General features: G+C 36.8%; 1 protein-coding gene across 3 annotated transcripts; it reads right to left on the bottom strand.

The window, feature by feature from the left end:
- Window positions 1-612: 612 nt before the first annotated feature.
- Window positions 613-26,965, bottom strand: stat4 (signal transducer and activator of transcription 4). 3 transcript variants are annotated; one of them, XM_053328208.1, is made up of 23 exons: window positions 26,838-26,965; window positions 25,757-25,892; window positions 20,120-20,218; window positions 17,996-18,088; window positions 17,821-17,899; window positions 17,633-17,718; window positions 17,310-17,461; window positions 14,802-14,960; window positions 12,536-12,628; window positions 12,333-12,392; window positions 12,145-12,165; window positions 10,837-10,930; window positions 10,670-10,714; window positions 9,823-9,906; window positions 9,629-9,727; window positions 7,631-7,766; window positions 7,386-7,438; window positions 6,916-7,010; window positions 3,964-4,100; window positions 3,463-3,654; window positions 1,927-1,972; window positions 1,678-1,783; window positions 613-1,000 (listed from the first exon to the last, which is right to left on the bottom strand). In XM_053328208.1, exons 1-23 carry the CDS (start codon window positions 26,963-26,965, stop codon window positions 977-979), a joined length of 2,217 nt encoding a protein of 738 aa, XP_053184183.1. In that variant the 3' UTR covers window positions 613-976. The 3 variants fall into 3 exon arrangements, with proteins under 3 accessions (XP_053184183.1, XP_053184184.1, XP_053184186.1); XM_053328209.1 differs by having other exon boundaries at window positions 10,837-10,927; XM_053328211.1 differs by lacking the exon at window positions 613-1,000 and having other exon boundaries at window positions 1,687-1,783; window positions 1,903-1,972.
- Window positions 26,966-27,557: the final 592 nt, after the last annotated feature.

Below are 27,557 nucleotides of genomic sequence, written 5' to 3'. Positions count from 1 at the left end.
TCACAGTCAAGTAATAACAGAATTTAATATAAAAACAACAACTATGGGTAACGCTTTATTTTACTGGTCTCTTCAATTTTATAAAGATTTCCTGGAAATTTGCAGGAATTTAACACTTTTAGGACATTTTACACAGAGAGGAGGTACAATTTAGTACAAATTATAAGAAAAAAATGAAAAAGTGGCAATTTGGTTTATAAATGTAGTTCATTATATTCGTGTTCATGTTAATTTGTAAAAAAAAAAAAAAAAACTAAATAAATCAGAGTCTTTACAATTATTTAACTGTTTAACTGAAATACAAGTTTTTCTGTGTGTACTTTTGTATGTTAAATGATATATTAAGATATTAGGTTATTTATTAAAAACTCTATAATGAACACATTTCCTGTTTACTACCAAATTACATAATCAGATAATAAGAAATGACCTACGAATGAACAATTACACAGCAGCTACTGTACATTTATTAAAAACACCTAATATGCTAATGTACGATTTGATGCACACAACTTTACCTTACCACTCACCAGCTAAACCAAGTTAACACTTTTTTCTGTTTTTTTCCTACAATTTGTACCAAATTTCACCACCATCTCATAAAAATGTGTCATTAAATACCTGCAAATTACTCTGGAAATTACTTAAAACATTTAGGGATTTGTAAAATAAAGCGTTACCCAATTATGAATATATGAAAAATAAAAAAAACAACAACAGCAGAAGCAATAAATCCAACTTAACAACAACAAAACCTCTGTTTCATGATTGTAAAAATGAAAATGTTGATGTAAGGTTTCTCTGTGATTGTCTGGCAGCCTGTTCAGGGTCAATACCTCTCGTCCAGCGTCTCCTGTCTCACCCTAACCCTAACCCTACGGCCGCTCTACAGCTAAATGATGGATGGATGGATGGATGATTTGAGGTCAGGTCGGTGTGAAAACCTGGTTGTTTAATTAAAATATTTCATCTGGCTTTACTCTGAATATGGAGAACTCATCTGGAAAACAAAATGGAAAACAACATTAGTGGCAGACCTGACTTAACTGTTACATACTGTTTATATTTAAGAGCTGTAAATGAAGTAGATGATTTAAAGGACCAGTGTGTGGGATTTAGTGGCATCTACTGTATGTTGCATTTAAGTTTTTCTATTTCTTCATGTTAATGAGGGAACAATGTCTCCCGGGGTTTTAACCCTCCTGTTGTCCTCAGGTCAAGGAAGGGCAGGAGGAAAGAAGGAAGGAAGGAGTAAGGAGGGAGGGAGGAAGGAGTAAGAAGGGAGGAAGGAAGGAAGAAAGGAAGGAAGGAAGGAAGGAGAGAAGGAAGGGAGGAAGGAAGGAAGGAAGGAGGGAAGGAAGGAAAGGAGTAAGGAGGGAGGAAGGAAGGGATGGAGGGAGGAAGGAAGGAAAGGAGTAAGGAGGGAGGAAGGAAGGGATGGAGGGAGGAAGGAAGGAAGGGGGTAAAGAGGGAGAGAGGAAGGAAGGAAGGAAGTATGAAAGGAGGAGGGAGCAAAGAAGGAACAGTCAAAAGAGACGGGTATAAGAGGTATAAGATACACTCGATACTAGGATCAGTTTCTTGTTCAGTTTCAGTTTCAATCTTTTTATGACATTTATTAACAGTAAGAAAAGTAGACAGAATACAGTCTAAAGACGTCAATGCATGAAAACTTACGGTTTCGATGTCGAAGCACAGCTGCTCGTTGAGCATGTCAAACTCTCCGGGGGTCATTGGAGGTTCAGGAGACTGACTAGGAGGCGGCGTGGTGCTCGTGTTAGAGCTGCGACAGATTGATAATAGAGATTAGGTGTGATGCTCCCTAAATTCAATCCAACAATTAAATGCAAAAGCACAATGAACTGATTAAAAGTTGAGTACAGAGTCAGTTAAGTAGCTTACGGATATCTTGCATCAAGAACTCACCGCAGTTCGGAGATGGGGATCAGAGTAGACGGTATGTACGGATGAACTGGAAATAAAACAAAGATATAAAAGAGATTAGTGTCAACTTCTCAAATCTAGTCAGACGACAAAGATTTAACCCTTCACGTGCTGTTCAGGGTCAAAGTTGACCAATTGTTTACATTCGAAAGCTGCAAAAATACTCCTAAAGGCCCATTTATGCGCAACGTTAAATACGGATACGGACGGAGCCTTCTGTCCGTGCTCTGCGTTCATTTTGTCCGTATTTCTGCACGTTTCCATAAAGCTTACGGATACGGACCAAACGGAGCAGTACCACCGGAAACCATGGGGGGGCAGTGTTGCTGTCTCTACTCGATACGTAGCTCTAGTGCAAGGGAGTCAAACATGCGGCCCGTGGGCCAGAACCGGCCCACCAATGGGTCCAGTGCGGCCCACTCTCCTTCCTGTCTTCTTTTCCTTCCTTCCTTCCTTCCTTCTTGTCTTCTCTTCCTTTCTCTCTTTTTCCTTTCCTTCCACCTGTCCTTGCTCCCTTTCTTTCTTCCTTCCTTCCTTCCATCTTTCCTTCCTTTCGTTCTTCCTTCCTTACTTCCTACCTTCTTCCCTTCCTCCCTCCTTCCAGCTTTCTTTCCTGTCTTCTTTTCCTTCCTTCCTTCCTTCCTTCTTGTCTTCTCTTCCTTTCTCTCTTTTTCCTTTCCTTCCACCTGTCCTTGCTCCCTTTCTTTCTTCCTTCCTTCCTTCCATCTTTCCTTCCTTTCGTTCTTCCTTCCTTACTTCCTACCTTCTTCCCTTCCTCCCTCCTTCCAGCTTTCTTTCCTGTCTTCTTTTCCTTCCTTCCTTCCTTCCTTCTTTCCTTCCATCTTTTTACTGATCTGGCCCACATGGGATCAAATTGGGCTGTATGTGAATGACAGTGAGTTTGACCCTCCTGCTCTAGTGAGAAAGAAGAAATAACAATGGAGGAACTTTTTGAGGGAAGGTTTTGCGAGTTGGTTAGAAACTTTAAACATATCGTTTTTGTCTTTTATGCAAGAGGAGCATTATCAATATCTCCTCCACAGTCGCCATGTTTGTTTTTGAGTTTGTTGTTGTCATAAACTTTTGACTCTGTGCTGCCCCCTGGTGGATATATTGGTTAACATCCATGGGCCCTTAATGTGACCCAGAATATACAAAAAAGGAAATACATCTGACTCATATTCATCCAAAATTTCAATAATGTTCATTCCTCACATTTAATATAATTTATTGAAATAGTTTCTCATGTTTTATGTAACATTGGAGCATAATATAGTGTATTTTATGTAGTTTTTTTAAATCATAAAACCTAAAGAATAAACTCTCTCTGCTCTCTGAAAGCTTCATTAAGGATAAATCATGTTTATCTGTGACTGATGAGCTCTTCATGAATGATTAGTGCTCTAGAAGTTTGATATAAAGAATAATTATGTGAAGAAATACTGTGAAATATCAGAATAAGAACAGTATGTGAGGGTTAAAATGTGCACTAATTAAAGGTTGTGCTGTCTGTCTTGCCTTTGCTGGGCTGACTGTTGTAGAGCCGTCCGAAGGCCTCGTCTTTGGGAATGTCCGGATAGAGGAACTTGAGCGGGTTCTCGGGGACGACTCCGTCCGAGATCACCTTGTAGTCCCGTATGATGTCGGCAAACGGCAGAGCGGTCAGCCGGCTCTTAGTGTAAGGCTCCACCGAGTTGAACTTCACGTCTCCTGTTAGGGAAAAAGACATTTTATATATATTTATATTTTATTTAATTATAATGTATCTCTTTTATTTAATTTTACTTTTTTTCTCTTTTTAATCTACTTAAGCTTATTTTTTTTTACTCTAACTTTTAACCCTCCTGTAGTCCTCGAGTCAAGGAAGGAAGGGAGGGAGAAGGAAGGAAATGAAGAAAGGGAGGAAGAAGGAAGGAAAGGAGGGAGGAAAGGAAAGAAGGACTTTGAACTACATTAACCTGTATGATTATCAGTCTGACAGTTCGTCTCTTGATAAATAACATATAAAATAAACGTCACCGTTGTCTTTGTGCTCCACCCAGGTGAAGGTGATTCCTCCGAGGTGACTCTCGCTGAAGCGTAGCAGGAAGGTGCCGGGCTCTCGGCCCTTCAGCAGAGTGCGCTCCATCTCTTTACTCACAAAACCCATGATGTAGCTGCATGATGACGATGATAGAGGAGGGTTAAAACATCATCTTTTCATGCTTTGCAGACTATATAACATTACTGACTATAATTTAGTTAAACATTCATAGATAAAGTTTGTTAGTTCTGTTTGCATTTGAGATACAATCTGAATTTTTTAACTTTTAGTCTGAATATTTGGCAGAAAAAAGGCAAGTTAAATTATAGCGACTATCCTGGCAACCAATGACCATCCTGGCATCCAATTAGCCTCGGCTAGGTGTGGGATTGGACTTGTTTTTAACACACTTGGATGGATGGATGGATGGATGGATGGATATATGGATGGATGGATGGATGGATGGATGGATGAATGAATGAATGCCCACAGCCACGTCCACGGTCGGGTGAGGTTCCCATTTATTACCGTCACATTCAAGCAGGATTATTGGCAAAAGGTTTATAGAGTGATTTGACTAATTGTGATGGTTCTGGCTGGTAGAAAACCGGTCTCTTTATGGAGCAGTAAAAACCATGCAGTCTCCCCGTCATCCATGCATTAATTGGCCGCCCAGTACACCTGAGCCTAAATAATAATTGCACCCATTCTGACGTGGACCCAAACCACCACCCTAATCTGCACTGCCACCTAGTGACAACTAGAAAATAAACAAACAAACAGACTGAAAATAAGCAGACAAATAATGGCTCCTACACAAATATTAACTGCTGCAATTGTAACACTTGTGTCACCCCGAGACATGAATATTACAGGTGCATGATTAAAGCTGCTTGTCTAATGTGTCTTGTTTTAGCTCCAATTTACATTTTTTTTACAGGTTTAAAACATCAACTGGAGCATTTTCATATTGTTTATTTCATTGTCTGTGCCCACAACATCAATATATCTAAATGTGCATGTCTGACATAATGCAAGCTGCTAAATGTTTATGATTAAATTTAACAGGAAATAACATTTTTGCATGAGATGCTTCAATCTAAAAGTGTCTCACTACAAAACCTGCTGTGATCTACACTTGCTGAGCTCTTTATTAGGAACACCTGTGCAGTCTGATTCAATCCAATACAACAGACTCTGCTATAAATTCTCCTTTTATGAAGCTTTTTGGTGACATTACCAGAAAGCTGATAATTCTACTTTATGTTTATTATTGAGGTCGTAATGGTTGTTTGTGGTACTAGAGTCCATTATTTGTGTTTGTAGTATTTTGTGTTTTGAGTAACTAAGTAATAAGTTGAATTATCACCGTTCTGATAATGCAGATAAAAACAGTTTAAACTTAGTAAAAGTAGAATTGATGGCAGAGTTGTTGTAGTTGATTGTGTTATATTGCACAGGTGTTCCTAATAAAGTGCTTACTGAGTGTATGTGTTAGTCAGTTTTTCTTTCTTTGACACTGACGATAATCAGAACTAGAGAAAACCGGCTTGCATGCAACATTTTTAAGACTCCTTCCTGTTTATGCGCCGTTGCATAGACAGGCAGGAGCCACACACAGTCACCACAAAATAGAGAATGAGTCAACATTTTTGGGGGGAATTATCACATTTCTCTGATGTTTGTTCTGTCATTTTGAAGCTGCAGTGAGGAGACGGTTATCTTAGTTTATAAAATCCTGTCTACAACTGATCCAGAACGCTGCTGTTTGCTTATTAACAAGGTCCAAGACATTAAACCACATCACCGCCATATTCGTGTCCTTACACTGGCTCTCAGTTCATTACAGGATATTCAAAATTCTCCTAATTGTCCATTTAAATCATTATTGCTATGTTATATTTTCATGTCTTAGGTAAAATAGGACATGACATTGTGTGATAGTAGCTGTTTTTTCATCAAAAATAAGTGGTGTAAAACTTAAAAATACACTCTCTCTGCTCTCTGAAACATTAATCAAGGTTTAATCACATTTATTGATCAGTCAGATCGGCTATTGATGCTTTCTAAACACAACCGTGCTTCAAAATCTGGTATTGACACTTTTTATGAGGTGCATCTTAGACCAAGGGTGCAGAATAAGAACAGTATGTAAGGGTTAAATTGTGCTTAAATTTGGTTCTACTTTAATATTGATCATTTTATGTTTGTAAGTGCTTTTTAAAGTGCTATATAAATATATATAATATATATATAAGAAACTTGAAACTTAGTGAGTTATGATTTTTTGTGTCTACAGCGAGGAGACGGTTATCTAAGTTTAGTTGCTCAGTGGCTAGTTTCAAAGTATCCAAAATCCGCTGTAGCTCTCTAATTAGCAGTAGACTTTTATTTTATTCATTTTTAAAAATAACCTAAGTGTCAAAATGAGAAGTTGGGGTTTTTATAGGTTATGTGTCGGACTATTTCTTATACAGCTGAAATCATTTCCCAGATTATCTGCTGGTTGCCTGGCGACCTCATACTGACTCCAACAGATTAGACGTGATACAACATGTTAAATGGTGAGTTTTAGTGGTGCTGGCAAGCAGATTGTGTTTCCATTGAATAGGGATGAGCTGGCTATTTTCATTTTTTCATCTAACTCTTGCCAAGAAAGCCAACTCTGAAAGCCAAAAGTATTCCTTTAAGCTTTAGAGGCTTTTTCTCACAGTGACAGCAAGCGTACGACAGACAGGTGACACAACACTTCTCATGTTTGTCCTTTTCAGCAAAGTGGAAACAAATACATTCAAATCTTCACTGGACAGGAACATAAACAGAGACGTGTTGTTGAGACACTAGTGTGAATACAGACTAGTCTTATCCAGTAATATTATAGTAAAGTCCTGAGAGGAGCAGCTTTACTGATACAGTTAAGAGACGCAGTAAATGATCCGCTGTCTTACTTCTCATTCCAGACGGGCAGCAGATGCTTCTTGATGAGCTCCAGGATCGAGTCCAGCCACATCCAGAAACTGAAGGGCTTTCCTGTAATATTCTCCTGTAAAAATGAACAAAATATAAAAAAAATGGGAAACAATTAGTGCTTTAAAAAATACATTTAAACCTTACACCAGAAATGTGAAGAGTGGTATTAAAAAGAAAACAAAGATAAAAAGAAAAGAAAATAAAGACTGATAAATAGATAATGTACTCCTGCAGAACTGTATCATAAAAATAATAAATACATAAATAAATAATATTATTTATGTGTCAGTTAGCTTAAAATACATTTTTATAAAACACAATTGTATTTAGAAATATAGACCCCAAAACTAAAACAATCATATTCCATAATTAAATGACACATCATGTTTTACCCATAATGGCCACTAGATGTCAGAATTACATCAGAGTTTCCACCACATGCACTCACCTTACAGAACTTGGACCAGGAAACCTGATAGTCATTGCAGGAGGCGTGTTGACCTGCAGACACACACAGTAAAATAATATAAATGACTGTGACTCAGCAGCCTGAAGATAAAACCAGTTATTATAATTTATTTGTGTGGTTGAACACAAAGTCTCCAGAGATAAAGACACAAGTATAACGCAACCTCAAACATGTTTCATTTATCTCAACATCTAACATTAAATAGCTACTGAGGTCTAACACACCAAGAAGCTTTTCTCCCAGCATGGTGAGCTGCTCCTTGTTCAGGCCTCGACCAGCGAAGGTGGAGAACTGCCAGCTGAGAACCTCGGAGAGTTGGCTCCAGCTAGCCCGAGGAGGGTTCCCGAAGAACGCCAAGTTCTGTGGACGGATAGTAATATAAGTACATTTACTCCAATACTAGGCTGCTTGATAATTCCACTTCACTACAATTCAAAGGCAAATATATGATACTTTTAACTGCACAGCAATTATCTGACTGACTTGTTAAAGATTAAACCAGTTCTTCCCATCCATTTATGATTTGTGATCCTTTAGAGGAACTCAGTATCTGATGTTATCAGAAAACCAATATTTCCCCTCTAAACTTCTCACATGGTTTTAAATAAATAACACTCCTATTAATCAGCTTCATAATAATAATAACAGTATACTTTATTAAGCATATTTAATATATCAGTCACAGGGGAATATTTTCCCCCTGAGTACTTTTACTTGTAAATTAAGCTGATAATACCCAACCTCGCCTTCTAAAAATTACATTAATATACAACTAACGTGAACTTAAAACATACCTTTACAAAAAGCTTTTAGTTAATATGTGTTTTAGACTTGTTTTTATTTTGTTTCTGTTTTTTAAAATGTATTAAAGTTTTATCTTTTCTTATTTGTTTTAATGTTTTTAAGCACTTTGACAATGCATACAATGCTGTTGAATTCACTTTTTTCCTCAACAACATGAGAAAATGTTCTTAAAAGACCAGTGTGTAATATGAAGTGACATCTAGTGGTGAGGTTCGAGATTGCAGCCAACTAAATACTCCTACTAAAGCCTCCTCTTCCAAGTGTGTAGGAGAACCTAAATTGGCCACAAAACCCTTGAAAAAACTTAAAGGTCCTCTTTGGAGTCAGTGTTCGGTCTGTTTTGGGCTACTGTAGGAGAAAGGAAGCATCTGTCAGAAAGACGGCAGCATTATTAAGCTTTTTATGGTTTCGCTTAGTTTCCGACAGCACTTGGTTAAGGTGAGAAAAAGATGGTTAATACAGAAAAAGAGTTTGCAGTGATTTGAAGCACAACAATGTTAATTAGCACATAGGTTTAACCACAATCTAACACTTACCTAAACCAAAGTGTTTACACTGCCTAAACCACATCACACAGGATTCAGGTCTCTTTTGTACATTACCCTCCCCATTAACCCAGACCTCAGAACACATGTAATTTCTAGCAGACATGGTTGCAATACCTGTACTATACTCTACTGTACTTTCCCCCATAAGCAACACATTTACTTGTAATGCGGTATTTAGATTTCATATTACTAATTTTACTTAAGTAAAGGATCCAAGAACTTTTTCCACCATAAAAACTATCATGCAAAGTCTTCACAGCTGTAGACTAATACTGTTTGATTATTGAAATTGTTATGGTATCTATACATTGTTAGGGAATGTTCCATCATTAATATGCACTGGGTCAAACTAGGCTTTGTGGTCATAGCAAGGCTTCACCAAATGTTGGGTTTAGACACTGTCTCCCCTTGAGATAGTGGTAAGCAGTGAGTCTGATCCTTATGGTGAAAACAGGAGGCAATGTGATAGTGTTGCTATAGCAGCCGAGGTCAGATATGTGTTTGACTGTTTACCCTGAATGGGGTAGAGGTAACTGGAGTCACAGGTTTGATATAGTGTTGGATGTAGGACAAAGGTCCTGAGTCAGCATTATCTGTGTGGTTTAAAGTCTTTACCCGCACATAATGTGTACTGATCATTCATTCACTTCTCCTAGATCAAGTAAATAAACCTTTTCAATCCAAGACATCCTGGACTCCTGTCTACTCTCTCCATCGATGTATGGGCTGCATAATTAAAATCATTAACATGCATCAGTTTAAAGACAAAACCTTCATTGTAAAGACTTACTACTGTACATTATGATTAGCTGATGTTGAACTGGCAGCTGATTCTGTGTTTAATAGACATTTTAAAAACAAAACGCTCACCCTCGGCTCATCGGTCAAGAGGTTGTACCACATGACAGACGCCCAGCCTCCAGGCAGCTGGCTCACATTGGAAATGACCACCAGTGGAAGAGAGCACGTCTAGATGTAATTTTAAAAAGTACACAATTAGCATGTAGCAGCAATGCTGGGCACCTAAAAAGAGCAGATCAAATGTGGGCTACGCTGCAGCTGACCTCCAGATCGATGGTGAGGCCCTGCACCGTGAAGCATGCCTCAAAACTGAGAGAGTGAAGTTCTTCTGTCACGGAGAGCAGACCCTGAAAAACACACGAAATTCATGTCAGAGTTTATCCTTCTTACTGCACTCATTAGAAGAAATTAAGAATAATGGGACAGACAATAACAACAACCTGATGATGTATGAACTTTTATTTTACCTATGTAATAGTACTTCTTCCACCATTACAGTTACCAAACAACTAAACCTCCAGCTTTCAGAAAATACAACTATTCCACAGAAGGACACCTGATGTAAAGAGCAGACTCACAATTTCTCAAGTCTGTCTTCAAACAACAGCCAAGAGCCCAAAATAACATTGAATCAGATTTTTCTGGCTGTAATCGTTCCTCCTGTTCCTACAGACCATTAGAAGATCTCATCCTACATAATGTGCTTACAATGTAATCAATCCATACTCTGCATGGTTGATTTTGTGTTTCCTCTGTCGAGCTGTGATAGAAGTATAGTAACAAAAAGAGGAACATTGGCATTGTAACATTGAAACATATCTACTTGATTTGATGGCTGAAGCTTCATATTAGCTTCAGATCAACTTTTAATTAAATTATTTTTACACAGAAGGAGGACTGTGGATTTTGTCCTCCATCACTTACATTGTAAGTGCATTATGAAGGGATCTTCTAATGGTCAGTATGAACAGGAGGAATGATTACAGCATGAAAAACATGAATGTACATATGGGACCTTGACTGTTGTTTTGGGACATGAAAGATGGTGAACTCATCCTTTAAGCTTTACAGAAGCAATTGTATTGAGCGTAGCTGTTAGGACTTTCTTACCTCATTCCCCTTCGTGCCATTGATGTATTTCTTCTCCTTCAGCTGCTGTAAGAGAGAAACTTAGTGTCAGCCACCTTAAAAACTTAAATCAAATCAAGACTATAACTGGCTAAAGTTAATATTTAGTATCAGTAAATAAAGGTGAATAAAATAAGACGCTGTTTTACCAAGTGTCTAAATTCCACTGAGAGGCATCCGTTGGAGTAATCCTCAATGTCCATAACTTTAGTGTTGTTGGTCAGGATGAAAAACTGACGACTTCTGAGGAGAAGAAGAAGGTAAAACAGAGAAATACTCACAGATTTGTACATCTTTATTAGTAGCTGTGTATTAGAGCATCCGTGCATTATAGATAGTATGAATTCATTGGAAGTAATTGCTGTCTGTCTTTAGATGATGAAACTATAGCAGCTGAAATGTGAAATGTAGGTCTTTTTCTTTGATAAGATAAGATAAGATGTATAGAAGTATAGAATATGATAAGTTTAAGATTTGGACTTTTAGGTGTGGTTTCAAACCCTTAAAAAACAGTCTTTAAAGTCGCCTCCCACTCAAAAGTGTGTTTTGCCATGTTTCTAGAAGAAGGCTGTTTTTACCGTAATCTGCTGACGGAGGAACATTTCTGTGAGTTTACCTTAAATCTGTGTTTATGTGTGTGCTTATGAGCAAGAGGTTTGACATCCCAACTAGTTTGGAGCCAGTCCTGGTCCAGTTTGCAACTTAAACACGTGTGATATGGAAACCTGAAGCCTCCACTGAGAATTGACTTTTGTCCAGCAATTAAACTTGTGATATGAACAATATTCGTACATTTATAGATTTTGGGTTTTTAATGAGGAAGCTGGAGGAGATAATATTTTCAGACTTTCTAACCAAGTAATTCAATCAGACACAAATTACTGGTCTTTTTATGTGTCTTAAAACATGTGTGGAAGACATTTTTGTGGGTCAGAACTTCTACATTTGTTGTCTTGAAGTATTTCTTAATGAAATTGAAAATGTACGTCGTCATTTATGAGGAATCCTACAACTGAAGTTTGATGAAAGTGTGGACACAAGTTTCACACGTGTTTAAAAGACATTTCCCTGATTGAAATCAACAATAAGGTCTAAGTTGCATTACTGGACCACAATTGGCTGACCACGAAACTAGTTGCAATGTCATGACTAAGCGCAGAGAAACTTTCCACTGTAGCAGATAAATGTGTGAATGAATTCTGCTCAGTGAAGCTCGAAACGCTCAACTGAAGTAACGGGAAGAAGCAAAACATGTTTTTGAGTTGAACGGGGACTTTAAATATTTTGACAGGAATCGTTCAACTTTGTGGTAATGAAACAGTTAATTTGTTGAAGCAGCAAAGTGATGTGATGTTTGTCACTTCTTTTTTCCGACCCTGCTAACATTGCGCTACACTTCTTTTATCTAAATTTAAACAGCGGCAGCACGTCCTGTATTGAGGTTTTGTTGTACTCACACTCTGCCAGGGGGGAGGTCCCTGTAGACACACAGACACACAAACACATTCACATAAAACGATTAATATGCAGCTCCACGACCCAACTCCTACATTACAGATAGATAAAATCAACTGTAAACTTTGTTGATATTATTGTGATTTTTCTGGTGTGGAAGTGGAACCCATTCACAACATTTTCAACTCACTTGTCGAATGTTGTTTTCACTTTCAGCTGATAATCCACTTCTGGAAGTTTAACCAGCAGTCTGGGACAAAAACAGGAAGAGAAAGCAAGCATCATGACGACTTTTTCCACCAAACAACAATAAACTAAAACCACCAGATAAAAATTAAAACTTTTTCTTTTTTTTAATGACAGATATTAATGAATCAAAATCAAGAATGATACCTGACTTTGGTGGTGAATTGTACTCCGGTCTTGATGATGAGGGGTTTCTGTGGATGTGTGGGCATACACGGCTGTTTCTCCACCACAAATGAGCTGAGAAAGAGACCACAAGTCGAATGATTTACACACTTTTTTACCACTTTTCAATTTCACTTTAAATTTATGCCTTCTCTATAAACTGAGCCGGGTTCATGCTGCACCACCAGGAGGAAATCCTGCCACTTGATTATATGTGTCAGCAGTAGTACTCCGTGTACAGTTTGAAAGTGTTTACAGGCATGAAAAGAAACTATAAAACCAAACTTGATAATGCTTTATATTAAGGCTGTTGTAATCAGCAAAAGCTAATAAAGCCGTTGTTTTCCCTTTACTGCCAATAAATACATAATAAACTATGTATTTATCTTAATAAAGCAGTAAAAAAGCTTAGGAAAAATGTAACAATGACATAATAGTTAGTTAAACTCAATAAATGTATTGTAATGCTACAATAAAGAATTATAAGAAACTTTATTAAGCAACTATTAACAGGTTATGACTGTTTATACAGTTATTAGAAACAATAAATGTGTTTCTGATACTGTTATTAACACATAATAATGTTATTAAGCATCTTACAAGGCCCTATTACCTATTAACGAAAGCTTAATAATAATAATAATAACAATTATAATAATAATACATTTTATTTATAAAGCACTTTACATTTACCTTGTTCCAAATGTCTTAATTGAAAGCATCCAAAACTTGAATACTAGTTAAAAAGCTAATTTATGTATGTTATTAATTGCATATAGAAACAGTGTGAGGGAATAACAACAGACAACAGTGTGTTGTTGTTGGAAATTTAAAATTTGAGCTTGTGGATATCACACAAAGTGTACCTCAAGGATCAATCCTGAGACCTGCTCTGATATTCACCTATATGCTGACGACGCTATGTTATACTGTAATGCCGATACTGTACATTTTGCTTTACTGATCTACAAATTGCACATAATAATCATCAATTAGTTCTTAATAAAGACAAAGTTAAAGTCATGCTTTTCATCAGAGCCAAAAATATTGATTATAATGACCATCTCCACTAAAAATGATACAAATATATTCAATAGTCATTTAATAAAAGTATCTTAGTATCTGGACTGATGAGATGATAACCTTTAAACATAAAAAGACTAATCTGGTTAGCAAAATAAGGAAAAAAAAGTTTATTTTATAAGGTGTATATGTATTTGTCCCAGAGGGGCATGCTAAAAGGCATGAGGAGCAGCATGATTAAAAAAGGACAATCAGAACATCAAACAACATAAAATCATATAAAGAGCTGTAGTCAGTATTTTCAGCGGCCGTCACAGTCAAAGTGCTCTGTGCTTCATGCTAAAGTGCTAAAGTGTGCTATGTGTATTCAGTCAGTCAGTCAAGGGGCAATGATGTTGGGACAGAGAGGGGTCAGTGTTGAGGAGCTGGACTGCTGTCGGGTCAAAGGTGGCCCTCCTCCTTTGTGTTCTGCAGCGTGGACAGCGCATGGTGATATTTTATACATGCATGCTTCAGCTTCACTTCAACTCTAAAGATTTATTACTGGTGATAATTAGATAATTACAGTGAGCTGAATGATAACATTGGCTGGCCCTCTTTCTCTCTCTCTCTCTGATTAATGCTGGGTTTTATTTGTTTATGAAGCCCTATTTTAACCTCCTTATATCACTTTGTTATTGTCTCTTACTGCGGTTTCTTATCATACACGCCCAAGTGATTGGATTACGTTGCCGGTGCCATCTGTTTTTACTGAACTTCCTTCTGCTGCAAATCCAGTTTCTCTTCTAAAACCTCTTTTTTTATTCTTATGACAATGTCATTTTTCATTTCATCTTATTTTATGTCCAACTACTCTCGTTTTTAACTGACTCACTTTTGCTGTAAGTTTCAAAAATTACTTAAACTCGTACTCGTTTTTTGGATTTCCCAGAAAGCCATCACACCTTTACTTTTTGCTTGTACAGGCATGTTGACTTCCTTCAGGTTTTGTCAGTTCAATCTCTTGTCATGATCTTTGTCTATTTCTTGGAAATGGAAACATGTTCAACTAGAAACGTGTTGTACATCAGAGTACTCATGATCAAACCAACTTAAAATGTAAACAGCATGTGACTAATTTGGTGATCAACTTAAGATAATAATTAAGTTTCTTTTTACAGGAAGTACACCTGCATTATGTTACACTGTGCTTTATGTCTTAGTGCTGTGTGGCGTTCAGGAGTACCTCTTGATGAGGTGGTAGATGAGGAATTTGACTCGCTCCTCCATCTGAGGTTTTTGCAGTGGGATCGGGTCACTCTCATAGGTAACCTTCAAAACCAGCTCTCCCAGTTTGTCCAGTTGACGCTTGATCTGGAAGAGACTCTGGGCCATCAGAGTGAACCTAAGGGAGGGGGGGCAGATGAGAAGAAGATGAGCGGACGGACAGATTTTAAATAATGTACAAATATTCTGTTTTCTGTTTTTTACTTTTTGATTCTGAACTGAAACTTTATTATTCTGTTATATTGGTCTTTAACTTTATAAAATAAAAGGACACATACAGTACAAGAACCACCACATGGTAGTTTAAAAAGAAACAAAACAAATCTAAAAAAGTACATAAGTAAAGAAAAAGTACCAGTACTAAAATTAAACTGACTGAACTGTGTCTAGTTTTGTGTTTGGGCTAATAATACATAAAATGTGTTGATGTAGTTTAGTCTCAGAGGTGTTACACAAATGATATATTTTACTAACATGCTTTTAAATACTTTTCTAAACACAACTTTTGCTCAAACATTAAGTTGAAATGTCTATTAATGGTAATACTAACAATAGTTTATACCTAAACTCAATACTGTCATTGTATGTTTCTTGTTAATGGTATAGCAAAGCCACATTTAAGCACAATAACAGCTGGATTTACTGCTGTGCTTTATAAAAAAAAAAAACAACCCCCCCCCCCCCCCCAAAAAAAAAAAAAAAAACTAAAACAATTTTATGATAACATACAATTGCTGCATTTACTGAAAAGACAGTTAAAAGAAGAAAAGTTGTCAACGAAAGAAAGAGAGTGATTCATCTTCTCTTTGACGCAAGTAGAAATACTCTAGAAAGCAATAGGACAATGAGTTTCCATTACAGATTATTAATCCCTGCTCTTTCAGACAAAATTACACATTTCTCCAAATGAGACTGTTTATTCTGATTGGGGCATTTATATGAGATGTTTATTATTCAGACTGAGCCTTTCTTATGATTGCCAGTGGAATAACGGTTACATAAATGCGACAACTGAACATCAACCCACAACTTACTGATGTTACTGATATTAGTAAAAATTACAAGAAACTCCGATTCTGCATGTACTGTAACGGTCTATTAAATCATCACAAGTCATATTGCTCATCCTGTGGAAATAGACCGTTAATGTCGTCTGTGGTTCGGGAGAAACTTTATCTCATCTACTAAAAATAAAAGTGATGGTTTCAGGGCTTGAACAGGAAATTAACCACACAAATCTCGGCAGTGAGTTTGAAGGATATGGGAAGGTCTAATGAAGCAATGTTGTTGGTTGTAGATTGGTACTAGGAGCTAAAACGGAGTAAATTTGCATCCTTTATCACTACTTATACAAATCTGTTTATTTCTTGTCCCCCAAACTTTACAGAAGTGCAACACTAAATCACCAACAAGTGATCTGTTTCCTGCATTTCCAGTCCTGCAGCTCAGGCCTGAAGTGAGAAGTAATCAGGTCGACAATCTCTTTGATCACAATGTCCATCTCCTAACAAAGGTAATGGACAACAATGCATATCTACATATTCTGCACATGCTGTACGTGTTTTCTGTGTATGACATGTCACCTTTATATGTGTATGTAAGCATGGAACTGTATTTGTATGACAATCGCTCATTATCTGGCTTCAATCAATCAATCAATCTTTATTTGTATAGCGCCAAATCACAACAGAGTTATCTCAAGGCACTTGACACATTCCCACATGAGCAAGCATTTGGCAACAGTGGCAAGAAAAAAACTCCCTTTTAACAGGAAGAAACCTCAGGCAGAATCAGACTCAGAGTGGGCGGCCATCTGCCTCGACCGGTTGGGGTTGAGAGGAGAGAAAGGAAGGATAGGAGAGAGAAGCACAATGAACGAGCTTAATTTATGCCCGTTTGGAAATGTAAATTTAATTTCTGTAATTGTCGTTTGTCTCTTGGTGTCATCTGTCCTTTCTCAGCTCTGATAATGTCCCAGTTTCCCTGCAGGGATCATTGTTAATGTGAAATTTGCAGGTTTGTGTTTGAATGCTTGTTAGTGTATTGCAGTCTTTATAATTAAAGCTACTATATGCAAGTTTTCCCCCCACATATTGTCTTTTAGTTGAGATATGTTTCAAAGCATCGTGTTTCTGTTCTGTTAGTGGCCTCTGTGACCCAAGCTCATTGAACAGAGCTACAGAGAGATGGGTACAGACATATTCCATTCTGAAGTTTTAAGAGACCTTTACCTTTTAATCCATCAATGAAGGTAAAAGTCATGGCTGGTGACTAAATCAGTACACTCCTAGCCTACATCTCTAGAGCTCAAGTATCCAAGCTGAAGGGTTGGGCCGACCACAATGGAGAAGAAGGGGAGGGAAGGAGTGTTTTACGATTGAATCTCATGCCAGACTTTGCATATTGTAGTTTTATCTACCATTAATGAAAGTAATGATTTCGGTAAACTGTCACTGAAGTTTATTACCAACTCTGCAGCTGCTCCAGGCCGGTGAGCAGCGGACCACCGATGGCAGCGATCTGCTGCCTGCGTTTCCAGTCCTGCAGCTCGGGGCTGAGCTGAGAAGTCACCAAGTCGTCAATCTCCTTGATCACAATGTCCATCTTTGAAAGGATCTCCTAACAAAGGTACGAAAAACGGCTGTGATGGTTGTGAAGTGCAAATCATGTGATGCAACAAGTCTTAATCTGCCTACCCATGACGTGTTTGAGTCTTTGTCACTTTTACATCTGAAAACTTTTTTTGTTGTATTTTTGTTTCTCACATAGCACATTGATACAAAGGCATACCTTCCTTTTAAAGTCAAGTCTGTTGAGTATCTCCTGTAGTCTTGTTACTTCCTGTTTCATCTGGTCAGAGTTCCTCTCTGCTGGGTCTGTTACACACAAACACAAACACATCAAAGTGTAGTTCTGGCTCTGCAGATTTTTGCACAGTAGGAGGAAATGACGGTGTTTGAGCTTGTAAAAGGGCTCACCTCGAGACTGTAGGGTCTTGTAACGGAAATCAAAGTCGTCTTGCATGTCCTCGATGAATTTTACAGCTTGGTCCATCAACTAGACACAATTTAGTTTTAGTTTTTATCTTCATACAGGATATGATGAGGTAGCTGGTGTCAAAGTGATGTTTTGATGTTTCTTGAGTGTAGTTACCTGCACGCTGTTTCTGATGATCCCAACTCTGTTGTCCATGTTCTTCTGCCTCTCGAAGGCCACTGAATTCTGCAATGATTTCTCTAGAGGACCCTGTTGAAAAATGAGCATTTAAATAAATATTCTTTTCTAAAAACATGAGTAATGACAAAGCAAACTCACTGATTTTAGTTTGAGCTGAAGCTAATGGGAATGTCATTAGTTCTGACAGTGTTTGGTCATACATGTATTGGATAAACTAAAATGTGACCTGCTGGTGGTGCTAGGGGAAATGTTAGGGGATTACCAAAGTCTGTAGGTTTCATCCTCTGGAAACAACAATTGTCTGTACCGAAGTTCATAGAAATATGTGCAATACTCAAGATATTATAATCGCATGTGGTGGACTCATTGAATGGCACTGCTAACTATATAGAGCAATGCTTCTGGAGTTGCTAAAAACAGATTAAGCATAAAAAAATATGTATAAGACGCACACCAGTGTGTCCTATTCCCCAGTAAAGTACAGAGAGAGGTTGGATCATATAATCATAGGTTTGTAAAAGGCTGTCTGCACTAAGAACGATAACTATAGCGGTAAAGAGAACGATGTGAGCGTCCACACTTATGAACTATAACGTACCATAAACAGTGTGTCAACAGCTATTAATGACCCGTTAATGCTGTTTGTTGAACAGAAAAATGATTGTGTGTTGATAAGTATTGACACTTGACACTTGACACTGGTTGCTGTGATGTTTCAGTATTTACAGACCAAACTGATGTTGAAGTGCGATGTGCAAAAGCACAACTCAGGTGATGAAGAGTTTTTGGGACTGTATCATATATGTAAAGTTACTTCTTTTAAAATGTTTAATTAAAACTCAGCCTAACCCGAACTTGGCCAGAGTTAATATACTGGTCCAGTTCAGTGAAGCAAATCATTATCTAACCATTAACCATTAACACAGTTTCAGGTGTAATATGTGTGTTTTAATTGAAAGTTTTGGAGTATAAACATATGTGTTTATAAATAAATAGCTACTTTTACAATCAAATAAACCCGCCTTTAAAGGAAAAATGTTTTTCCCAACATAAGACCCCCCAAAATGGGTCTTGCACAACGGTTTTTACGGTATATTAATTATTTCATGACATTAATAAAGGTCTTTAATTTCTAATAATACATCTGCAAAAACTTGTTAGTCATCTGCACTTATAAATGTGAATAAATGTAATGAAGTAAAGTAATAAAGTAATAAAAGAAGGGCTCTTATACTTATCCATAAAGTCTGCAGTTGTAAATGTAAATGCTTTCATTTCTAGAAGATACTGTACGAGGTCAAAGAGTCAATTGGAAGACTTCCTGATGATCTAAATACCTAAATGCAATACAGGATGATCACTTACCACAACCTGACAACCCATAAATTAAAGGGTAGAAAGGTAGTCATAGATAATTTTCCTGTGTTTCAAACCTACTTAAAGCTTGTCAAATGCTTAATTTTAACACTGGAATGGACACTGATGTGATTTAAAGGCTGCTAATACCAAACATGCTGAAGGCTTTTAGAGCTTTTAGAGAATGAAAACTGTGATCCGGAAAACCAAAACTGTGAGCTGAACGAAACGATACAGCTCTGTGAGAGGTGAGAGGAACTGAGGAGTTGGTGATTGTAATGGGTGGGTCCATCACAGTAAGCGACAACTTTTACAGTTACACAAGATCCATTGTTAATATAATGTTAATACTGATTAGATTAGATTAGAGCACAAATGAATCTTTTGTTGCTGTAAAACATTAAGTATTAAGTAATCAACCAATGAACTATCTCTACTGAAGGATTCTACAGTATAATTTCTAAATGTTTCCCAATAAAAATAGTACTAAAACTATTCTTTATTATCATTTATTGCCCATTCTGTTTTACAGCATATATCTTTATACATACTGTTATCTTGTTCTTGCAGTACTTAAATGATTTCACCAAGCCAAAGTGTTTGTTGGGAATAAAGTTGAAGCAGTTGGGAATAGGGAGTGGGTGTATGTTAAACAGCATCGTCTTCCAGGAAGCATCTCTGATTTACCAGCAGTAGCTTTTAATGAGGAATCAGAGGGACTTTCCCACTTGAGATATGACAAACCTGCTCCTGCAAGCAGGCACTGGAGAGGATACGCCGCTCTTCCCTGAGGCAGGTGGAGATCACTCTGGCCATGACGGTGGGGTTGGTTGTGTATTTCACCTGGAGGTCGACACACACACAGACACACGTGACATACAGACACACGTGACACACACACGAAAAAACAAAGAAATTCAGAGATAAGGAAACAGTGTTTATGTGACAACAAGCAACCCGCTGAGGAGGAAGTAGTGTTAACAAAGATTTGCTGTCATTGGACTTCTCTTTAAAAGATTGAGTTCAACTTGATTCTCACAAAAAAATAAATGAGCAATACTCTAGTCAAATAGGAGACCTGTAATCAAAGGTGTGCATCAGACATCTAGAGCAAAACCAGTTTTTTCCCACGGGGCGTAACAGCCTCTAATGGTAATTTAAAGAAAAGAAACAGAAAGAAAGTTCATGCTTTAACGAAAGCAAAACAAAAACAAAACAGAATCACGGTCAGGTGGAATTAATTGGTTCATATTGTTCAAGAAGAATACTAAAGATTGGTCCTTTAAATATTTAAAAGGACCATATTTGAATTGTCTCGATGTAAGTTAGTAAAAATGATGTAAGAAATAAAATGTAAACCTGGGTGAAAGAGGAAATTCCCCTCGGCAGAGAAAAAAAAAAGTATTTTAACACCCTGTTTAAATGTGTGAGAACGCAGTAAGAATTTCATTCAGACAAAGGATTCATGCTGATTAAGAATTACTATTTATTTATATGAAGAAAATGTACATATTTGTTGTGAGTTCTTGGGGAATTGTGATTGATTTATATTTTTGTGTTTCTCTTCTGTATGTATTTGATTGTTAATTCAATAAAAATTTGCAGTTTTGATCGTTATGTTCTTCTGTCTCGTTGCAGTTTATTTGCTTAAAGTCCGTGTAAAGTAAGAATAAATATGTTTTCTGAGTTTGACATACCACAGAAAAGTGTGTTGTTAACCACCCTGCCAAATTTGAATGATTAAAAAAATCGCCAAATATATGAAATTAGGCTTCAAAGTTGTGTAAAAATCAGCCTCTTTCTCTGCTCCCAAACGCTGAAGCCCCGCCCCCTACCAAGTGTCACCTGTCAATCAAAGCTAACTCAGCTGCTAGCTCGGCTGCTAACTCGGCGGCTAACTGGCTAACTGTATACTGTAGTAGTAGTAGTGTGTGCTGAATGTATTTATACCTCTACAGCAGAAATCTGAACACAGAAATCTTGAAACACAGTTTGTGAAGCCTAGCTCCACAATTCAAATCTAAATGGTTGAAATGCTTTTTACACCTTTTTTAGAAATACATTTATGACCTATTTAATGTGTTTAGAAGAAAATGTCTGAATTCACTTTACATGGTCTTTAAACAAAACAATTATTTAGTGCTTTTGCGGCTACTTGAATTTATGGATGACTGCTCTTAAAAGTGACACAGCTCATTACAGAAATTAATTACAGGAATTAATTAATTACAGTATAATTTAAAGGCTGATACTACAGTAGCTCTGCACACTGTTGTAAGTATTTGCTCAGGTACATATTTTAAGTAATTTATTTAAGTTTTTCCATCATATACTACTTTAAACATCTACTCCATTACAATTTTACTTTTTACTTCACTGCATTATTTGACAGTTTGGGTTACTCATTATATACAAAACAGTTGGTAAATACATTTTAAATACTCACTCATGTATAAAATACTTAGTAAAATGCTACTTACAATGTTAATGCATCAGTAATAATAATTCAGTAATTGAATATATGATAATAACACTCACATTTTATTTTTCTGAGTACTTACTTTTGATACTTAAAGTTAATTTAGCGTATAATTTTAACGCAGTATTTCCACTTATAATTGATTAATTGAATGTAAGTGTTGCAGTATTGCTGCGTTACTTCCTCCATCATTGGCTTTGGAGCATCTCAAATACAGTATATGAGAATTAATTTGGTTTTATTCATATCAAGTATGTATGGAGTATTTCAAACAGTATTTGAGAGTTTTAAAATCTTCTAATGTTATAGAAATAATAATAAAAAAAAGAAGGCATAATGTGACAAACAGTCTTGATACGGATCGCTTACATTGTTTTATTTTGTAATTTTTTAAAACTTTCTGGCATATTTAGAAACTTTTTGATAACTAAACTATATATTTATAGTCTCTCATGCCAACAAACAAACCTTCCCTCACGCCACCACAGACAGTCTCAACATCACTGTCTGGTGATGTTGAGACTGTCTGGCAATTTCTTTCATCACAAAGTGGAGAATACCACTGAGAAAAGTACAAAAAAATTTTGCTGTGGGAAGAGGAAACTTTTCTTCCGCCTCCAGGTGTGAGTAAGTTTTCATGCATCAGCATCAGCGCCAGAGTGATGACTGAGGATGCAAAAAACACACCTACATGTTCACTTTCATTACAAAAACAACCACAAAAGGCAGCAGTCACCACTCAGTGTTTGGTTTTAGTTTTAGTTTGAGTTTAAGGTAAGTAACATTTAGTTTAAGTTAAGTTAAGTTAAATTTAGTTTAGTTTAACTTAAGTTAGTTTAAGTTACGTCAAGATTAAAGTTGTAATTTAGTTAAGTCTAAATTGTAATTTACTGTAGTTAAGTTTAATTTAAGTTTAAGTTGCAGTTTAGTTTAATTCAAGCAGTGTTGGGAAAGTTCACTTTTAACAAGAACTAGTTCAAAGTTCAGTTCACAAATTTTAAAATGATCTAGTTCAGTTCATAGTTCATAATTCCAAAAATGAACTAGTTCATAGTTCTTTTTTTTCAATGTGTTACTACAAGCTATTATTTTTCTAAATTATTGGCACAGCTACCACAGACAGCGATTATTTGATCAGTTTTAACACTAAAACTATGCGTCAGATTTCAAAATAGTTTTCTGTAATCATACGAAGATGTCATATTAATGATGGAGGCAGAGTCTGAGGTAGTGCTGCTGCCTTCATTTGTTTTTGCCTCTGTGCTTCGCATTTTGATGATGCATGCGGCGGTGCGACCCTGTGGTGGCCTCTGTTGCCAGATTGGGTGTTTTTTCTGCTACATATTAAGGCCTGTTTATGGTGTGTTTTAGCCAGGTTTTCGTCTGGAAGCCTCTATAGAAATCTGGCACTCTTGAACGAAGTTAAACTGTGAGAGAGCGCCATTCACAAACGCCAATGAATGCGTTCACAATAACGTTCATCAGGCAGAAATACAGTACGTTCAGTTCACGTTCGCCTAAAATATGAACGAGTTCATGAACAATCGTTCATTGAACGCGTTCAGGCACGTTTGGTTTAGTTTTTATATAATCTTATTTAGTTTAAAGTTGTAGTTTAGTTTAATTTAAGTTTAGTTTGAGTGTAGTTAAGTTTAAGTTTTAGTTTAGTTTAATTTAGTTTAGTTAAGTTTTAATTTAGTTTAATTTAAGTTTAGTTTGAGTTTAGTTAAGTTTAATTACATTTTCAAATCTAATTTAGCTCAGCTTAGCTTGGCATAGTTTACATTACTGTGTTTCCCAGGTTTGAAAGCTTTAACTGACTCTTTCCATTTGTCATGAATCACTCATCAAAAAGTTACGCTGGAATTGTCATTGATGCTTATCTACACACATCAGAGATAACTTCAGTAGGTCAAACCAACACTGTGGTGACTTTTTCTTGAATTTCTGATAAAGACCTTTTTTAAGATCCAAGGGAATATTTGAAATACATCTTTTTATGTGCACCAGAGGGGTTTTCCCAAGAAAAGTTCAACAGTGTGATAAGACAAATGGAAGAGCTTTCATGATCATGGCTGTGCTTTGAATCGCTCTTATCGACAAACAAACTTCACTCACAAAAAAGAAAAACAACCCACAATCACCCTTAAATACCACAAAGGAGTTGCTGCTTCCTCTAAGTAGTGTTGGTTTTGACATGCACATGCACAGGAAACAGCAGTATGAACCTCCCGGGTTCGTTCTGCAAAGGTATGAGTCTTTTCCAGAATTAGGTTCATAACATCGTCAAGCTCTGACCTCAATCAAACATCCTGTACCGCTCCTGGACAAGCCTCGTCTCACTCATTTACTCTAACCCTGACTTCCAGATCATCATAATATGAGTGGAAACATTTTAACCAACAAATGCATCATTAATTTTGGTTGAACTACGTCTACTTCTTCTTGCATGACCTTTACCGTCTACATTTGACATTTAAGACACTGGACAGTAATAGCGGAAGATGCTTTTCTCAGGTATTCAAGCAGTAAAATATCGAACACTGGCAAAAATAGACATCAGTCAATATGAAGTGCAGCTACAGTTCAGTACATACTATACTTCACTTCCCTTTCACCTCCTGTACGTACATGCACACACCATAGACCACACTTCCTCTTATTACAAATGTTTTCAATTCAACTGTAGAAGCAGATAACTGTCTTTTGTACTCAAAAGAATGATATCCACAACACCTTTAAATACCTTGAAAGTTTTGGGCAATTCATGTAAAAGTAATATCAGATTGTTTCCAATTGGTGAAGATGTCACCTGAAATAAAACTGTTGTATCTTGCTTATGATGATATATACACAAATGCAAAAAGACAGGCAGATATATAGAAAAGGTCTGTTGTTGTAGTGTATTTTTATTGTAGTCTTCAAAACCTTCTTCTGTTTTTGGAACCCTGCTGAACCTCTGTTGTTGTTGTTACCTTCTTATACAGTTTTAGATGCTGTACCTCGAGAGCTGCTTTGTCACTTCCTTTGTTTACTCTGTTTGATGCAGATGACTGCGAAGACACTTCGCTTTCTCATTTAGTGCGTGCGTAGTGAAAGTTGTTCATGTCACTTATGCAACAAGTCCTCCAAAATAAATAATCACATAGGTTGAACTGAACAACTCATTGGGGCTCGCTGTAATATGCCACCTTACCAAAAAAAATGCTATGAATCACAGTTTCAAACTAATGATGTATCAGACTGTCACAACACTCTTGTTGAAGTCTGGTTAGGTTTAGGCACAAAAACCACTTCATTAGTTTTACAATAAGATTATGGTGTGGGTTAAAAGTACTACTTCCTTAAAGCTGGGCAACGTTTGTTATCATGGCAACAGTAAACACCACAACAATGGTAGTTATGGTTTTAAAAAAATTGTTGAGGTTGAAGGCAGGAAGTGACATTGGCCTTCTGCAGCTTAGTCCATTTTTTTTCGCTATCTGCCCAACCTGCCTCTTCCTAATATGGAAATTTGCCACTTTAGACATCGTCCGTCACTTCTCCATGTCATAACTGCCACAGCCACTAGATGGCACCTGTCATTCAAACGTAACAATAGGTAGTTTTTGGTGACTGAATTAACGACCTGCAGCATTTCTCTTGGGAGGACAGACTCTATTTATGACGTGTTGTAGCAGCATGAAATGACCAATCAATTAACTGAAAGATATGCTTTTGGGATTGACTTTTAGTGTAACCGAACAGTGTAAAATACACAATGCAGTAAAACTTTGAAGTAAAGCAAAAATCACTATAGTAAAGTAACAAATTTGTATTTGAAAATGGGTCGAGTTGGGTTGATCTCTGTGACTGAAGTTGCCATAACTAGAACTTGAAAAGACAAGAGCAGAGTGCCGCACCTGTAGCTGTTGCTGTATTATTTTCATGTTGTGTCTTTGTAGGAAGTTCTGCTCCTGCGAACGAACCCTCTCCAGCTGGGTCAACAGATTGGTGAACATCACAGACGCCATCGACTCATCGTTAGCCGCCGTGTCCCTGAAACAAAACACCTCACGTCATATCAGCTTCACAAACTGATAATATGTCAGCTTGTTGTACTGCCCCCTATTGGTAGCTTTGAAGAGGCTGTGATCAATATTTTTATGATAATGTATCAAATAACAATGTGTAGCCTAATGGAAAAGAAATGACTGGTTGGTCTATATGACCAAACGTAGATCAGAAATATGTTGGGTGCTCTTAGAAAACTGGGGAAAATGGGATGTTTCAAACAAAAAACCAGTCCAGGCACTTCAGATATAAGAATCTGTAAAACTGTAATGGCGAGGAATAGTATTAAAACGGTTTTATTGTAATGGCCAAATTATTAAAAAAACACGGTTTTATGTTCGTTTTTTTTTTTAAATGAACTTCCAATCAAATCTAAAAGTCAATAGTAAAGTCTTTTGGTTTTCCTATACAGACTCCCCATCTTCTTGTCTTTTAGTAAAAACTTTTACAAATACAGACTTAAGACATGACTCTATACAGGAGCCCCACATTGTAATTTAAAGCATCAAGACACTCAAATTTAACCCCCCAAAAAAGTTAATTTCTTACTTACCCATTTTGAAAGATCTATTTTTGATATTCTTGTGTCCATCCAAGTAAAGTAGAGTCAAATAAAATTTGGTTAGCGTCCCCAATAAAACCAAATTGCATTTACATTTAAACCCATCAATGGATTAGCCTTGGTAGGATTATTTTCGCAATAACTTATTTTTTTCATTTCTGACTTTTTGATTGTAAAATGTAAATGTTTAACTCCTTAAATGAGACCAGGGTTATGACTGTAATCAAAAGGGTTGAAGAACAGTAACCTTATTAATTTATGGCACATTCTTGTCAGGTAGATAAACCCAGTTACTCCACAAATCTTTTTTTTTCTTTTCATTTAAACTCTTTTCTATTAAAGAAACACACACACACTACAGGACTCACCAATCCTGAGACTCGATCCAGCCGGCCAGACCCTGCCGGATGTCCATGGGGAAATTATCATCATACAGATAATCCACATGTTCCAGGAGTCTGATCTCCAGCTGCTGAATCTGCTTCCACTGACTCATGCTGCACACACACACACACACACACACACACACACACACCACACACACACACACACACACACACACACACACACACACACCACACACACACACACGTTTCCATCACTTCACAGAACTTTAAATTGACTCACATTAATTTCTTTGAAACTTTGAGGCGTATCCTAATCTACTTGCCTCACCCTTATCTTAAGATAACCCTAATCTTACCTTAACTTTAAAGTAATTTTTTCTCTAAAATTGATAATTAAAGAGACTTGCTTTTGGTCCCTATAAGTAACGTAAAGTAAAGTCCCCATAATGTGTAAATAGATTTACATCCTAACAATATGAGAAATACCTGAATACCATCCACCACCACCAGTGTCACTGTCACCACCCTCAAACACACATAAAGCATCCTGTTATTACACTTTGTTATTCTTACAGTGACAAAAAAATCTTATTTTAGCTGTATATTTTTTGTATTGTATATATATTTTTCTCTTTTACAATAATTAATTAGATTTGTTTACTAATTAATTTACCTGTTTGGTGTCTCTGCGCTGCGTTCCCGTCAGTCTCATTTACCATGTGCACTTGTTTCCCTCTTTGA

This window comes from Scomber japonicus, chromosome 11 (genome assembly GCF_027409825.1).
Source record: "Scomber japonicus isolate fScoJap1 chromosome 11, fScoJap1.pri, whole genome shotgun sequence".
Classification (NCBI taxonomy): domain Eukaryota; kingdom Metazoa; phylum Chordata; class Actinopteri; order Scombriformes; family Scombridae; genus Scomber; species Scomber japonicus.
Note: the sequence above shows the minus strand (reverse complement) of the source record. Positions and strands in the feature narration are given on the sequence as shown.

What these genes read in the sequence shown, in the direction of transcription:
- stat4 (XM_053328208.1), bottom strand. Translation starts at nt 26,965, where the DNA reads ATGAGTCAGTGGAAGCAGATTCAGCAGCTGGAGATCAGACTCCTGGAA. An exon ending in TAATACAGCAACAGCTACAG is followed by an intron (nt 20,219 to 25,756) that starts GTGCGGCACTCT and finishes GTCGACCTCCAG; the next exon opens with GTGAAATACACAACCAACCC. An exon ending in GACTTGACTTTAAAAGGAAG is followed by an intron (nt 17,462 to 17,632) that starts GTATGCCTTTGT and finishes TACCTTTGTTAG; the next exon opens with GAGATCCTTTCAAAGATGGA.